Here is an 18,402-nt window from a genome sequence, read left to right on the forward strand (position 1 = left end):
TACTTTAAAGTATTGCCACACCGCTGACATTTTATGCTCTCGCTCTCCCGGTTGTTGTTTATCACGTGAGCTCCCCCTCCCCTCTCTTCCTCGTGTGTGAGAAGCAAGTGCTGGATGGGAAAGCTGGAGCGGACTTTTTGAATGGTGTTAGGATCACAGTTTTCCCCTGCACTGCGATGCGATCCGATCCGTGTTTTTTGGCTGGATCGCAGCATATTTTTGATCCGCGGATCGATCGCAGCATCCCTAAAAGCCAATATAGTTGGAAGGACTAAGTGAAATGAAGAAAAGAAAGAAAGATTAATCTTACCATAGATGCCCGTTGAAATGCAAGGGAAGGCCTGTGAAAGAAAGAAGAGAAACAAACAGTAAGAAAGGGTGATCACAGGAGCTGAGGAAAACGTGATGGTAAACAAGCGATTTCTATCATTAAGAGGATAATGTGAGGTGAGTCATGCTTGTACACCCATCATTTTATAGATCAATCATTGTAGAACCAACCATTATGATTTTTTATATTGAACGAACAATAAACTAAATATGGAGCAGAGGCAGTGAGACATCGTCAACTGTGTGCCAACAATAATGACTGTTAAACTGTAGCCACGGTGGAACGCCTACTGTTTACCTTTGGGTGTTGGTTGTTTATCTCCGGTGCTTCACCTGTTTGTTCCTGAATTAAGTTTTATACAGAACCCTTCCACCAAATCCCTAAAATGCTAATGCAGGACTAAAAGGTAAATCCTAATCCTGCTTTGATGTAGAATGCAAACATAGTTATACTGTGTTCTTTATCTGTTAACTTTCAAAAATATGCTCATTAACTCCATCCATCCACCTGTCTAGTCATCCCTCCATCAACTTTACCCGCCCGTTCTTATTCAAGGTCTTGAGAGGCTGCTGAACGCTCATCAAGCCGTGTGGAGGCAAAAGGCTCGGACAGGTCACCAGTACAGGACCACACATAGACAACAACAAAAACATCTACACTCACAGCACTCCTAGAGTCAATTTAAAATCACCAGTTAGCCTAAAATGCATGTCATTGACATGTGGAAGGAAGCAGAACTACCCACAAACAACCCACACGAGCAAAAGGACAACATGTAAAACCTACAAAGAAAGGCCCCATGGTGGGTTCTTTCTTTTAAATCATATACATTTGTATATTTTACTATCATGAAACGGTGACAGAGATCATGTAACTCATAGATGTATGTACAGTAGAGCTTACGTCTTGACATTTTCCAACACAGTAAAAAAAACAAGTAAGCTGACTAATACTGTCCGTGGCCTACAGCTCACACTTACAATCAAATTCCTGGTATGTTTTTAATGAAATTAATTTAGACTCCAAGATAGGAAGCTTAGTTCAGATGAAAGTCAACACAAGCTGCCAACACTGACTGAGTCATGTTTCACAAATGGGAGCGCATGCCAAATTGGAGGCTGCTCAGTACATCATAATAAAACTACAAAAAATACAAATAAAAAGAAAATTCACTTTTGACTTTAGGTGGCTCTGACGAACCACCTAAAAGGAAAAACATGAAAACATTTAAAGACATTAAACGGATATCTAGAGAATCACAGAAAAGATCCAAAATGTAAGATGAATACATGATACAGAGCAAAAACCAATAGATATTTATGGATGTCTTTTCCAAAATGATTATAAAAAGTAACAGCCTCATAATAGGCCTGCTTTGTAGCATTTTGCAGCAGACATATTAGTCAAACCTTTATGGCTGAAAATAGTTTCATTATGCTTTACTTCTGTGAGTTAAAATATTATGATGCATAGGCCTCGCTGTAAACCTCCCTATTTCACATTCATCTTCTTAAGTACATTAATAAACAATAAAGAGAAAGGATTTTTTTCAAAGGTCCCATTTGTTCCCAAAACAAGCTGAATGTGTGCTTTACTCCCAGCATTCATCAAAAGGTGTGGCCACAACATTAATATCATAAAATGAACAAAAGGAAAATGTTCCACTAGAAGCTCACATAACGGGATGAATATAGAAAAAAAAACAAACAGCTTAGAGATTCATCAAACAATAACACCCATAAGTCAAATTCTCCCACTGTCAATGCTGAGCCGAGTACTTTGTTTTCCCGCACTGACCCTGTCAAGTTGTATTTAGAACTATGCTGCTGCTAGCAGCTGTGCCAAGATCACTTTATTTTAGTAAGGAAAACACAATTAATAGATCTGAATGAGAAGGCAATCAAAGGCATGTCTCCATGCATGATGATTAACAAACAAAGAGCCAGGGGTGGAATATCAGAGTGTTGTCAAACAGCAGTAAACATATATCATATATTAGGGTGAGAAATAATTGAAAAAAAAAAGTACAAGGCTGCTCATAAAACATGCAACCTTTCTATCTCTTTAAAGTGTTTTGTTCGACACTCTCTTTGAAATACAATAACCTTGTTGTTCTTGCTTTAAGTGTAGGGGAATAGTTGCAAATTTATTTACAAGTATTCAGGTTCTGCCTGTCAGTGTAAATCTTCTTGTGTGGGTTGATTTAAATCTTTTATCAAAGCTTTGACCTTTCCAGATGACTGTCAGGGACTGAAACAAACCTCAGATGAGGAAGCGTGAGTGCAAGGCTGTTTTTAGTCCTGTGCCAAAATGCTGCTCTTGGCATATAAAGCTTAAATATCTGAACAAACTGCAATGGGATGAAATGACAACTGTGCACAAATATGTGGACTCATTACGAGAATATCAGCATTTGAATCAGTATAAATCTAAACACAGAGAATTACACTACTACTACATTTGGCAGGAGTCCATGCAGGAATCGAAACTACTCCAGGGAGAGGAATCAATTTGAAACTGTATGAAGAAAGTAAAATTAATTTGGTCTTCAGCTGGGATGAAAAGTACTCTTTATCTGTGCCTTCAGCTGTCCTCGGTTGCCAAAGGGATCTTGAGTCAGAAATCTTGTTATCCTCTCTCAATTGAAAGGCCACAATGTCAGTCACTTCAACTAGAGCTTCTACTCTGACGTGGACTTAACCTGAGAATACACAGGCTGAGGCAATGACAAACCATTGGCATAATCAATTAAAAACCTTTTTATTAGTCCCCTGGCTAATCCATAAAAGGATATTGATCTTGCTGGTGTGACAATGCATTAGGTAATCACTTAATGGGATGCTGTCGAGATCTGACACCACCGAGACAAATGCACTTATTGTTTAAAGGGCATTTATTACCAAAAGTGAAAATAATTTTGGAAAAGTTTTTGGGCACTTAAGATGTTTAGATTCTTATCCAACACTCGGCTCCACAAAGGCTGTGTTCAGCCCAGATCCAAAATCAATTTTCAGCCTGAGAGTGACCCCAGACACGTTGCAGGAGTCAGCAGGACTTGAGACAGACTGGCTCTATAAAGGGATCGCTTCAAATTCTCCTATGATGTTATGCATTTTTCTATTAGTTTTTCCAATTCTGACTCAAATCAAGTTGTCGACATCCAAAAGAGTGTTTTTTTCTCCTTTTTTTAAATGTTCATCTGTCTACATTTGGTTTGAGAATGTTTACTGTGTTATTAATTTCTCCTAGGATTTTAAAAACTGAGAAAATGTATATCCAGAGTAGATGAGTGGTGATGGCATATAAGTATTTTGTAGCTTTTTTAGAAACAATAAATGCATCACTATCAACTTATATCAATTGTTAGGTTGCAATCTACACCAAGAGCCAAATGTAAGAGAAATGCTATTTTTGCTTTCAGAAGCAATGCAGCGTGCGACACTCTTAACCTAATAAAGCTGAATTTAATTTTCTTTTTCTTTCTCATAAATACTGGGCCACCAATAGTGCTATTTTGTGTGCATACCTTTACTTCTGCTTACAGTGTATGAGGTCCAGAGTTAATTAGGACAGTCAGTGGTATATATGCTGTCACGACCTACGATTCCTTGTTTAAGTTATTATTTCTATCTCTGGCTGCTCATTAGAAGTGAGTCAGCATGTCCTCCTGCACCCAACCACAAGGCTTTGCCTGACATGTTGGCTCGTTGCTGATTTTCTTTGCTTAGATAGTGTTCAGAAATTGGTCACCAGGGAAATTATGCTGTTGCTCGGACTCCACCCTAATATATCACGTCACTTTAAAGTGGAGCACCTTTCCTCTGAGCATCTCTGCACACTCCCAATGCATCACAGCACAGAGTGGCTTCAGTATTTGTTTAGAGATACTCATGTTACTGTTTTCTTTTAATGAGAATGTGAATTATCATTGGACTTTCAAATGCACTTACTACAATATCTGCATATTTCACTGATTTAAACTGTCACCATAACTATTGGTCATTTATAGAACGCTTAACTGATTACAAAGTGTGACTAGCGTGATCATAGACAGTGTACTTGTCAAACTAAGTCCTTGTTATTTTACTGCAAGCATGATATTCTGCTGCCTCAGTCATTTGTTAAACAGCAGGAAGGGACACTGTAAAGATGGATCAACCTGTGGCGATATCCCCTAGTCCTGCTGTATGTGCTTTACTTTCCCAGGCTGCAGGCGCAGCAGAGTAGCCATGAGTAGATAGGTTAAGCCAAAGAAAGCGACGCTTGGGCACAGTGGCTGCAGGATCCTGCCGAGGGAGTACCTCGTCTCGGCTGACTGAGTAAATAGCACTGGACCCAGGGTGCTGCCCCGGCAGGCCGAGGCCTCCTAGCCTGTTTGCAGATGGAATCTATGCTTATAAATCACAGCAGCATAGGGAGACCTTGTGCAAATGTGACCACAAGTGTGTTATTACTCACTAGTGTTGCCACAATGTGGAATTACTTCAGGGTATCGTAGCATGAACCCAAGGCTACACTATTGTAATTCCTTAAGCATGTATGCCACCTCTGGTTTATCTTCTGAAATCGGCTACCTGCCCGGCCGCAAACAGCATGTCACGTTACGGATCGGCATATTCAAATACGACACATTAACACCCTTTTATTCCGCATAATCCCTTAGTCCATATTGCAACATGAGCACTGATTGTTTGAGTGTCATTATGCCAAATGGAGTATAGAGAAATGCAGAGGATAGGAAACCTGGCACCTAATGGCCCGAGGCCCACCAACCGTTTTCATATCTCCCGTGATTAAGTGTTACTATTATCACAATAATATCTGTCCACTAAGGACTCAGCATAACTGGATGAGCAGAGAGTAACACGCTTGCCATGATATCAGCTTCAAACAGCTCATTAGGCCGAAGCTGTTTGCATGTGTTTTAACAAGGAGGAAAAATCCTTGGCGTTATGAATGAACCACAACAGAACTCCTCTAATGTCCCGTTATTAATAAAAGTGTCAAAATACAATGCCAACAAGCATCCTCAATAACATCTGGTACAAGGCTGAAATGACTTTCCAGACCTAATAAACTGCAAGGCAGTGCTTATCGCAATGTTGTTGTCAACATCAACAGTGCATCTTTTCCACTGTGTTCATGTGTATTTGTGGCTGCGCGCAACAGGGAAACACAACAACATGCAATATTAAAATATGACAGCCATCTTATCTTATTCTGTTGTCATTACCGTATTTTTAAATTGCTTTTTTAAAAATTAAATATTAAATTAGGGAATGTATTGGATGTGTTGGTGAAATACGCAATTTATAGCATAACATAATTAATTCAAAACGTGTGGTTGGTATTTTAATATCTTACAAATGGTGTGCAGGCTTTTTTCTCTGATCCTTAGCACTCCGTTATCCCCATCTCCCACTTTGTTACAATACAAAGCTAAGAGCGATAGGTTATTTAGGCAGAGGGCTGTATGCACTCCAAACAAGAAGAGGGCGGGCATGCAGGGCACACAAAGTTAACAAGCATTGCCTTAAGCATTTGCTAAGGCTATAGAGGGACAATCCTGGGCCCTTGCTGACTTTACAAAAAACTAATTTGCAAGTCCACAGGGGAAAACACCGAGACTTTAGGCTCAGCAAGATACTAGCTGGACATAATTTACTCTCGTTGAATATAATGAAGATCAGGGTGCTCTATGATTGCCTTCATCACATTCAGTTCCACAGCGCTGATCCCATCTGCACATGAAATGGAGGTTGTGTTGCAGGGGACGAATGATGGGCTGATAATTGTGAGGTAAATAGGTAGAACAAAGGTGTAAATGTTGTAGCCTGTGGATGGCTCCGGCCAGGGGAGTCAATACAAGCAGTCTGCCTGATTCATCGGCCCACGACCAGCTTTACGGCTGATAAAGCACATTTACCGTGAATGCCAAAATTACGGTATGGAAGTGTACTAAGAAGGCTTTTAATGGAATTTGGTCATGCTTTGAGAACTGCAAGGCAATTTGAAAGACTTGATAGCAACAACACCAAATTTAGAAGTGATTCAAAAACAAATACACAACATACTGCTTTATAAGGTTGGGCAATATTTACATATGCTGTCCATTCTGGTAAGATATATACAGTATATATTTGACTTTAATCATTCATCACACGGACTTCTCATAACGGTTCAATGATGACACTAACTCCCTAACTTATTGAGTGTTGGGCGTTAACAGTTAATGAAGCCTGAAAATTATCCTGATCTGTGGGAAGGCCACATTCAACCAGATATCTACTTATATTGATATAAGAGGATTTTCGTTCGGCCTTAGATTAAATTTAATGCATGGGTGCTTCAATTACGAGCCCTTTCGCGGTCAACCACTAACTGTCTGAGGTATGATCTGCCAATATCATTCGAGACTGCTTATACCGCTATTAAGGCTTATAATTTATTATGGAACATTGTTTAATAACAATACCTGGTGATATTGTAAGTATAAGTATTAAATTCAGACATGAGAAAATGTTATGGAAACTGCTGACCAGCTGTTAATATGTTAACATGTTCCTCCTTCTATTACCAGCCATTGGTGGCCAGTAAGCTTTGTCACTGGGAAAGCATTCAGCTTAAATAAAAGAAAGACAGGAAGATTACCTTGAAGCACCTTTAGCTTTAATTACTGCAAACATTGAATGGGACATCATTTCGATAAGCTTATGCATGTCTCAGCATTTATTTCTGTCCAATTATGTTTTAATTCTTTACTTAGATGTCGTGTTGATAGGAGAGTTGGACCTTTCGAGTAATTTCGAACACATCCCAAGGATTCTCTATGAATAGTTTGGCGTCTGTGGTAGACCAATCCATGAGAGTCTCTAGCTCCGTGAACTGCTCTTTCAACATTTGAACCTGATGAATTTTGGCATAGTCATCTAGAAATATGCTGTGGCACTGGGGAAGAAAAATAAAAAAAATTACTGAAAAGAAAAGAGTATTAACGTAGCCAGCTGGAACATAACATTGGCGGAAGAAGGAAGCATCGGTGAACTCAAGACATTGCAGCTCAGAAAACAGGACTTTTAATTTGGACTCTTAAAACTACATACTGTACATTTAAATGCTCTTACATTACTCATCATCTTATTTACACTCAAACACGGCACGCACACACACGCACACGCACACGCACACACACACACACACACACACACACAGATGTTGTCTTTTGCACTGTATGTTAATAAATAAATAAATAAAAAAAAATAAAAAAAATTAAATGCTCTTACATTCACTGTTACACGCACGCACGCACGCACGCACGCACACACACATCCTCTTTTAGAGGATCTTAACCTGATTTTAGTAGGTGCAGCAATGGCCTTGATGCAGAACAAGTATTTGTACCTTTTGAAACAGAGGTTGTGTAGGATATGCTGAGTGTACTATCTAGGGCAGGGGTCTCCAACTCTGGTCCTCGACGGCTGTCCTGCATGTTTTAGATGCTTCTCTGCTTCAACACACCCAAATACAAATGACTGTGTCATTAACAGACTTGTGACCTTGAGGACAAGCTGATGATAGCCCATTATTAATCAGGTGTGTTGATGAGTAATATGTTTTCCGTCATTACAGAACTGACACGGTTGTTTAAAGAATGAAAAACTACTCACAACTTGTTGCTGTATGAATCGGCATAATTAAAACTGCATTTTTGAAAATGAGAGGCTCTGGACTTTTTTCTTTATCAAATCCAGGTGGAGACTTTTTTTTTTCTTTTCGGCCAGCCGGGGTTATGGGGGGTTTCTTTTGTTAGATAAGTCATTTTTGATTCATAATTAAGAGTAATAGTTAGATGTACACAGTTAACCAACTTAATAATTACAAAATACACAGTATAAAACAAATTCAAGCATTTCCCTACGAGCTGATCATTTTCTTTGGTTTTATTTTATTTTGTTAATGTTTCTTGCGTGCCTTTGAAATTTAAATGGTTTCACCTACTGAACTGTAGCATCTTTACAAAACGGCTTTTTACAAGAAACTAAAGTGTTTTCAAATATTTTGATGAAGTCTGTTGTGTTGATGTTTATCCATGTCTCTAAGACTTCTGACCATTCACTCTCTTCCCATGACCGCAAGGAAGCAATTTGTTTTTTTAATAAGCTTTTGACATGATTATTTTTGTAGAACGAGACAGTTTTTTTTTTCATATTGGAAATCAAAAGCTATTTTTAAAGACGAGTGCAGACTTGACAGTAACTGATAAAAGTCTTCCATATTAATTGACAGCTCAAGCTTCCTCACTCGTTGACTTTGGGGGTAGGAATCCTCCCAGCTCTCCACTCATCTACACCTGCTGTCTCTCACGCTCATCCCTGGCTGGAATACGTCTCACCTACATTAATTTGACGTTAATAAGACAACACTTCTTGATGCTCTTCCATCAGTTGTAGATGTAATGATCTTGGCAAAGCCTGTCTGCCAAGCAGGTAACTTACGTCTTTATTGCAATGTTTCCAGATTCTTCCCGTAATCTCCTAATTAATTTAAAATATGGGCCCAAGGACCACAATGCTTGTTTTAGATGAATAAGCTCTAGTAGGAAAATGTTTATCAGACTTACGGTAACAACTATGTCACCAACTCCAGTAACCTTATCTTCACTGGTCAGTTCACACGTGATTCGGCTGACATGACACAGTTATCATCATCAATCTTGTTTGACAACAACCTGCTGCTTCTTGTATCAACTGAGCCTCATGTTTTGTGTTTATATGATTTAGTTGCTGAAGCCTCCTTTGGCCAAATCAGAGAATTTAACTCCAGTCCTGAGAGAGCTATCAGGATATCATACATGAGAATTTGCAGCTCTTCTGTTGTTTCTTAAAAATATTGACCTGTTCTTCTGATTGGCCTTTTTAGTGAGCACTGATCATTTTCAGCAGTATGAAAATCTTTTGATAACCACTGTAACCCAATAAGTTCAGCGACCTTTATTCTGACTTACCAAAAATCAACATAAGAAAATAACAAAATTAAGAAAATCACATTGGTAGACAAGCTGTCCACCAAACGGCCTGCACAGGATTTGACAGTTTTCTAATGAGCAGCTGGCCAACTTGTCAGGTAAACTCAATAATAAAATGTATTCCTGTTGCTCCAGCGTACAACTCATCTGTACTGCTGGAGGCAAACATATTTTACAAATATTTTCACTTCTTTAAAGATACATTTTATTGATTACATTTGTAGTCTTGCAAAAGGTGATCTGGAATGCAGTAAAATGGAAAGAGTTCCAAACTGAGAACTATGTTTATAGACCATAAATAGACTTTTTTTTTTGGCCTGATCAAGAATATAGCAATACATAAAGCAATACAGTGGCCGGCTTTTGTTAGATATTGACAATGTGTCACACTTCATAGCCAATCACATTTCAGTTGAAAGCCTTCGTGTTCTGACCACTTTGTTTCTTGGTATTCTAGAATGTGAGAGTCTAGAGTGATCAATGATGATAACATTTCTATTACAAACTGCAATGTTGCAGGAAAGGAATACATGCAATGGTTCTTTTGGAAATGTGGAGATAGATGGAGGAGAGGTCTCTTGTCCATTACAGAGACAAACATTTGTGCATGCTCACACCCACTCAACTGAACAATTTAAAATGAACAATCATTCTAACATGGACCAATTCTGAAAAGATTTTCAGATCATAAGAGGATGCCTGAATAGATAAAAACCCACGTAGTCATATGCACCATTATAGTACCAATAACTTATAATTGTTTCCATCAAACAACAGTCTCCACATGGACTACAATATTAGCATTTATTCTACATTTTACATGATCTCATATCTTCTTCCTTTAAAGCGTTGAACTTTGATTTGATTACAGTTCTCAGCCTGATGAAATTATAATGATATTATTAAATCCTTGTTCTATTTATCACAAGAGCCACGGCATTATAAAGTGTAGGCGGCATTTTCGTGGGAATCTCAAGATAGGAGCAGATTCTGTAAGTGAGGGAAATGGTAACCGTGACAGTTCTGAGCATGATATATGATTTAAATATTTGAACCTCAGCACAGAGAAGTAGAAGACATGATTCAATGAACGTAAAGGCCTCCAGACACTCATCTGATTATTCCAATGAGTGCTAAAGAAATGTAGAGCATGTGTGCACGCTATGTAGCATTAAAAGTCATTTTCATGTTAGAGGCCCAAAATTACACGTTGTCATAATAAAAATGAATAAATGAAAATGAGTGAAAACAAGAATTTTGTCATAATATATCATGCAATGTTTGGTTAAGTATTCAAAGTGAAAAAGCTTTTGAAATGGTAAATGTAAAATAAAGCCCTAGCCATATTTAACTATGTGGAAGGTAAAAGTGGAATACATATGGATGTTCAGATATGCACGGTTCACGTAAAACCCTCTGAGTAGACATTAGCAGGATGTTGTGTGAGTGTATCGGTGTCACTGAAAATAGATGGTTGCTCCTAAATGAGCTTTCAAGTATGGTAGAGATGTATAGTACTTTTGAAGAAAAGCTCATAACTTAAACCCAATTATTATGTAATGTCTGATCTAAATGAGCAGTTAAATAACATTAAGTGAGCACAGTTCACGAGACACAAGTGCATGTTTATACATTAACGTCAATGGCACTTTTAATCAGGAGAGAAGAAAAAAGAAGTCTCTTGTCTTTCAATGTGGAAGCTGCCATATAGGCCTACGGTTCGCTTCCATCATAAGGATACTAATTAAACACTTTCCCCCCTCCCTTTCAAGGAGCCCTTAAACATTTCAAAAGCACGATATCAAAAGGAGCCTCAAAGTCAAGCCTCACTGAAATTTGAGTTGACAAAGCAGCAAGCGTTTAAAGGCAAGTGACTTGCTTTTGTCGCAGGACCAGTGTGAGAATCAAATTATGTCTGTGGCACGAATCATGACAATGACTGCCCTCAACACCTAAATAAACAAATAAAAACCAAGTCTTACATGTTGTTTTAATAACAGGAAGCTCATTGGTGAGAAAATTGGTTTGAACCAGGTATATGTGATAAATCTTGTGCCAGTAGGAAGTGAATTGGAATTCTTTATATCTGAATGTAATTCATTTGATTTAAACCTGAATTGATTGATTTGAATAATTGCTTTTAAAATCTGAATCTGAATGGACTAATTTGAAATTGAATCTATTGGTTTGAATGTGTATCACGATTCATTCTACTGAAATATTCAGCTCCCTAAATCATTCTCACTTTTCAGTTTCACTTCTCTCCATTCAAATTTAACTTTTCTTTTTAATTTTTTGTGCCACGCATCCGGGCCCTCGCGGGAGGCAAAACTAGTTGAAAAACTAGTCGATAGTAACACGCTTTACGGTGGATATACCTGGCGGAAACACCTGGGGTAGTGACAGAGCCGCCTGGGAGATTTGTGAGGCCCTGTGCGAAATGGTGGGGGGGGGGCCCGCGAAATTTTTGGGTTTTTCGGGTCGGATTGAGTGTCTTTATGTGCAATTTTAACTCTCCAATTAGCAAAATACTGGATACCTTCCCCTGCCTCATCATCATCTCTTGCCTCGACGCGGGGCCCCACGGCTGCTGGAGACCCGGTTGGATCGGTGATTTTTGTAACAAATTTATCAAACGAGCCTTTCAGAGAGGCATTAAACTCTTCCATTTTCTTTAGTTTTTTTTCTTTTTTCATCCTCTGATGGAAACTTCCTGAATCTGTCTTGTTCTCTCGACATTGTGTGACAGTTTGTTCCAACTCCACCGTCTGGATCAGAGCAGCTTGTGTCTGCGCTTGGTCTGATCAGTTGTATTGAACAACAGACACATATATTTATTGATATGCACAGACTAGTACACATTTAGGTCTGTAATGGAACGTGTCTGTTGATATTTATAAGGGAAAAAACGAAAAACAAAAACGAAAAAAAAAAAAAATTGAAAAAAATAAATAAATAAAAAAAACGCCCATAGCGCGAGGCCCCTTGGGGCACGAGGCCCCGTGCGGTCGCACGGTTCGCACACCCCTTGCGGCGGCTCTGGGTAGTGATGTCCAGCGACCAATGGCTCAACGCTCAGGATTATAAATAAATGAATGAAAGAAATCACACCATGTATGACACACAATGTAATGGTGTGACAGGAAGAGTAATGTATGTATTTTTTTTATTTTTTTTGTACTGTATGTAATAAAATGATGTTTGCCAAGGCAGCTCCTTGTGCGTCGCCTTTCAAGGCTCTCAGAAAACAACATGTATGATATTGTAACATAAACACTCTGTGGACTTTAGCAGCAGCGGCTGACAGCTCGGGTTTCAGCCCATACAAGTAATTATTGGAAATATGCCGTGCCCAGTGGTTGTTTTTTTGTTTCTTTCTTTTCCCAACGTGCCCAGTGGTGTACCGGACAGCTGGCATATTAGGACAAACCCCGGTGGGCCGACACAATCACTCCCGGCCCCCAGCAGCTGGTCCGGTAAAGTTGGACAGATATTTGCAGATTCATACTTCTGCGGTTAATATCTCCTAAATAAAGAGTAGTAAAAGCATGAATGTTGCCTCTGTCCAACCACTGAGACACAGACAAAAAGCTACAAGACAATTGTAATCAAAACGAGACCTAAACTGCACAAAAGACATGTGAATCGCGGTGATGATTGATTTGTATTTTATTTAGTTAATCTATGTCATACAAAATATTATGTTTGGAAAAAGACTATTATGGTTATTGGTTTTCAACTACTAAATGTTACATACACAAATAAAATAATTAATTACAAAAAAAAAACAAGCAGCAGCAGGTATGAAGGCATTTGATAAGCCTGGAAATATTTAGTTTCTGTCGTGGTTACATTTTGATATAGTGAACTATTCATTATACATAATTTCTATGTACTTAGTGTGATAAAGGGAAACTAAGTATACCATGTTAAAAGTTATATTATAAACACATTGATGTGATTTAAAGCTGCTAGGATCCAGGGGGTGGGTGGGTAATGTCTGGGGTTATGATTTTATTTTCATTTATTTATTTATTTATTTTTGCTCTTAATTTATGTGTTGATTTTGCATTGTTATACTTAATAATATTGGCATTACTTTTTTTTTTTTTTTGTTTTTGTTTCTTTTTGTTTTGTATTTGTTTTTTTTTTGTTATTACATTTATCTATTCATTTTTTGTTGTTATGTATTGGTGTTTTTTTTTTTTTTGCACCATGTTGTTTTTTCAGAAAAAGGAAAAAAAGAAATAAAAATTTGATCACAAAAAAAAAGACATGTGAATCGAATGATTCACATTCAGATATAAAGAATTCAAATTCACTTCCTACTGGCAAAATCGTTCACAGATAATTAATTGTTACTGTTATCTAAGACTGCTTTCACACTACATTACTTCCAGCATCAGTAGACTGTTCAGATGACATGATTTTCTGTCTTGTAATTGGGAATCATGAAGCTACTGTAGTGTTCACACAACACAATAAAAATCGCTTCCACGGTCTCGTCCCAGTCAGTAGCTCGGTTAACTGTGGTTTGCGTATACTTGCTGGGATAGCTCGATTCAGAACCGCCTTATCTGGCACTAATGGCTTGATTTCAAGAGCTTCGGTTTAGTTCGACTAGAGCCTGACTAAGGTGTATACATGGTTTTTAAATCTTCTATATCAGTCGGGTTAGGGCAATAATTTGACTTTCTGCTAGTGCATGTAAGCGTACTGAGTGACCTCCTGACCCAGTATGAACCTGCCACCCCCCTCAGGTCTTTTGAATAAAGTTCCAAATCTGCAGTGTTACTTTTAAACTTGAGTTACAAAACTTTATCATATTTTAACTACAGTTTTTATCCATTGTTCTCTTTTATTTATTTATTTTTGTCCAAAATTTAAAACTTTTATTTTCTATGTGATGATGTTTTGAACCTTGCCTATATACCAAACAGTTTGGAGTCAAATGCGAGGCCATCTGGTCAACATTACACCATAATATTGTTTGGGATAAATACTGACAAAGGGTACAATGTCATGAGTTGCTGTTCATCTGTGGTTGTATTTGTCTAATTTTAAGACCTGGTGAGTAAAAATACAAGATAAGCAACGGATCTCTGTGTTGGCTGGGATTAATAAGGTTTTGGCATGTCAAGACGTTATTCTTGGCTGCAGAACTGATGTAATAAATGAAATCACTGATGCTTCTTATAATCAGGAGTGTAGTTACAAATGCAAAATTCCCAGTAGCTGTTAACTCTTTCTGGCATCTAAGACAAAAAAAACAACAAAAAAACAAACACAACACCTAGAGATTTTGTACCTCTCTCTTCTTTCCTGCAGACAATGGCACTGCTGGTTTTTATGTTGGAATTACTCTAAGTGCTCTCTTAGCATTACATACAAGAGAGAGACTCTAGTTAAAACATTTGAAAGCATTATCCAGACAAATATAGATCCAGAATCTGCACATAATCTTTATATATTATGAAATAAGCCATACCGTATTGCCCAGAGCACTACGTACAGAACCAGAAGTTAAAAAAAGAAAAGAAATAAAAACAGAAAAGAAGAAATATCCACATTTGTTAAGAAATAAACCTCATTAAATGCACTTTGGAATAAGCTCTCTGTAGTGAATCCATGGACGTATGGTAAGCACATAATGGAAGCACATAATTGTCAATGAATCATAGGGAGACATTTTCCAATTAGAAGAGTGAGTGTTTGTCCTCTTCCTTTATAGTGTAAAGCAAAAAGTACAGCATACTGCTGGGTTAGTCTGTTTTTCCTGATATCTTCATTGGCCTTGTGCTTCCGGAATAATTACTCCAAGACTTGAATGCGGGGATGTTTTCGTCAACAGGGAATTTAATGGACTTAATGAACTTTCTTCGCTAACAGTGGTTTAGGGTGCCCTGTGATTGCCTTCAGTGCTCTCAGTTCTGCAACGCCAGACAGTCAGTAGCTTATCCCATTTGCACAACTGCAGTGATACATAGCGTTTATCAACGTCACTGATGCATTGTTGTGTAGGAATAAAAGACAGGAGGCCAAGTGTATATTAACGGAAGTGAGATGAACAAGCATGGGAGAAAAAAAAAAGCAAATCAGAAAGCGACTGTAACTGCAACTCTGGATAACTCCTTTTTTGGGGAGTTGTTTTTTCTTTTTAACTTCTATATCAAGGTTACTGATTTCCCTCTGCTGCCAGTATTTATGCTTGGCTAGGCTAAACGTGTGACTGATCTACCTCTGTACTGAATGTGCAGGCATGAAATTAATATTGATCTTCCTGTGCAATACTTAATAAATCAACAAATATTTCCAAATGTACAAGCTTCGTTTAAAGCATGACCAGTCAGTTAAATAGTTTATCTAATGACCTTCTCAATTACCTTCTTGCTAAATTCCAGGCTACAAACATTTCAGTATAACACAATCCACAAAACATATATATAATTTAGGAATTCACAAGTTTGTGATTTCTTTGGCTCAGAGAATAAAAATGTGTTTATCATTGTAGCCCGTGAGCTCGAGCAGTGCAAGCTCATTTTAAAACTCCCTGCAACGTAAAGCTATAAATCTAAGCATGCCCGGAGGTAAGAGCAACCAACACTAATTAACAGTAGCGGGATGAGAGGTCAAGGCCTGTGTCATATTAGCGTGAGAAAACACAATTTTTCAATTTGCAGCCTATTTTTGTCTGCAGCTTTTTAAGTAATGAACCTGCTGTACTATGGACACGGATACAAATACATTAAATCTACTGCCTTGTAAAGAATGTATCATTCCAAAAAACTGTTTACTTTGGCTTTGTGGACACAGGGGCATTCAGAGTAGTTGATAGAATTGTCCTTTAAGAGCTGACATTGTGGATATGGAGTAGGCCTCGAGGAATGTCCATAACACAAGGTCGCTGATCCAAACTAAAGCTCATTTTAGGCACAGAGCACAGAATTGGTTTTCAATGAATATGTCTAGTCCTTAAAAGGACTTTGGACCAAGGACATAGTAAGCTCAGAGGAGGTCAGCTGTCCCTGTGCGCAGACTGGTGGGCCGCTCTCCCACATTTTGATCTGAGCTCTGAGCTGATGATGGTGTGGCAGGCACAGACTCTTGACTCAGAGGATTTTGGACAGCAGGGACAAAACTGGGGACAGATTATTTTGTATTCTTTTTATCCTCATTTTGTGCATAAGAACAGAAAGCTTGAATAACAACTTCACTAAGGTGTTATTTTATTTAAATTTTATCAAGGGGGCTAAAAAAAACATCAACTTTTAGAAAGATTTCAAGTCAAAGCAGATCCAGACACATCAAGCATTTTGCGGAGATGGGCAAGTGGTTCAACCTGCAAGCTATTAGTCATCCTCATTACCATACATTTTAATGTCTCACAAGCAATTGCTAGTTCGTGTACTCACATTTACCGCACAAACAACGACCTTTGTTTCTCTTTATCTCCATATGAAAATACTTAAAATGTGATAACAGAAAGTATATGTCAGTTTAATGTGTGATTTTTATGTAATTTGACGATACTTTAACACCTTGCTTGTCTGAAAACATTTGAGGCTACATAAAAGCACAGCTGCCTCCGAAATTATCATTACAGCAAAGTTAAAGGGAATTCATCTATTAAAGGATTCCATACTTAACATTTTTTTCAAATGAAAAAAAGAGCAAATCATGTTCCATACTTCACTGTCTAATTTCTCGTAAATAGCTAATTGAAATAAATCAATCGGCCCCCTGTCCATCTCCAGCAGGGAGGCGGTGCATAGCCAAGGTTTAGTAGCTCATTGCCTACTGAATGATTCTGCATTTACGTCAATGTCAGAGCCCCATAAACATGCTTGTCGTGGTCATGGAGAACCAGCAAGCAGAGGTAAGCTGTCAATGTCTGTACCTTCTTTATTATTTATGATAAAATTGGTAATGTCATTGAAAAAATTGTTGATGTAAGATGCCAAGTCATTTAGTAGCCAATGAGCTACTAGATCTCAGCTATGTGCCGCCTTCCTGCTGTAGATTGATGCAGCGCTGATTTGACACTCGTTTCAGAAGTGGGACAGCAAAAAGAGAAGGCACAATGGAGAAAGATTGTTTGAAAAAGGAGATGCTTTTATGATTGTTATCGAGAAAAGAAAGGTGTAAACTAGAAAGATGACCACGCTCTCAGTTAGGGATTTTGATTTCTTGGTTATAGATTCTGTGTTTTATTCCTCAGATTTTGGGCTTTGATTGGCACTGTACAGGAAAACACCAAACTCGATTCACTAAACTTCAGACTAGAAAAGTACTCCACCATTCAAGCAATAGTCGCCTTATCCCTTGACGAGTCGAAAATACAAACAACTTGAAGATCACAGCTTGAGCTCAAGAAAACTTCCAAAAACAACTGCCGGAGCGTTCAGTGGGAAATACGGCTGTGTATCAAATTTCTGGGAGTAACATATCTTGTCATCCACATTTATTTCAGGGAAGGCTTTTCTTATTTCAGGTGTTACAACAAAACACAAGTACTTTCACTTTTAAAATAGAGACAGTTTCTGGTCCCCACAGCACTTAATCCACTTTTTTTTTAGCATTAGAATGATGCAGTCATTGGTGGTTGGATGTTTACATCAAATATGGGGTAAATTGCGATGGGGATTAGATCATTTTCCTCATATTTTTACTCGTATGAAAGTGAACACACAGCAAGCCAGTCAACATATGTCTGAACATTGCTGGGGCTTCCTGCCTCTAGTAACGTACAAACAAATGCAGTGGCACAAAGAAAATATGGCAGGTACAGCGGCAATGGGATCAAGAGATGTGAAAACACTGGTAAAAGTGCTCCCAAAGGCTTGTTGCCATGGTCAAGCAGTTCAGTCACTTTTACCCCAGTGTTCAGGATATAGACATAAAGTAAGAGGCGATAAAAACTGTGTTTTGAAACATTTTGGTGTGAGTGGATGTATTGACTAAAAAGGCTTGTAAAAGATTGCCTGTTCAAAGTATATATTTTGTCCTATGTTATTGGTTTGTTTTTGTATGGACCACGAGTCTGCAA

At 38.1% G+C, this 18,402-nt stretch overlaps 1 protein-coding gene across 1 annotated transcript in view; it reads right to left on the reverse strand.

Moving 5' to 3' along the window:
- Positions 1 to 18,402, reverse strand: part of macrod2 (mono-ADP ribosylhydrolase 2) — a 445,260-nt gene that overhangs the window by 106,463 nt on the left and 320,395 nt on the right. The window contains exon 7 of the mRNA XM_061745838.1: positions 311 to 341. Within this exon, the coding sequence (XP_061601822.1) occupies positions 311 to 341 (31 nt within the window). The remainder of the gene's footprint in view (positions 1 to 310; positions 342 to 18,402) is intronic.

This window comes from Cololabis saira, chromosome 17, assembly GCF_033807715.1.
Source record: "Cololabis saira isolate AMF1-May2022 chromosome 17, fColSai1.1, whole genome shotgun sequence".
In the NCBI taxonomy this organism is placed as follows: domain Eukaryota; kingdom Metazoa; phylum Chordata; class Actinopteri; order Beloniformes; family Belonidae; genus Cololabis; species Cololabis saira.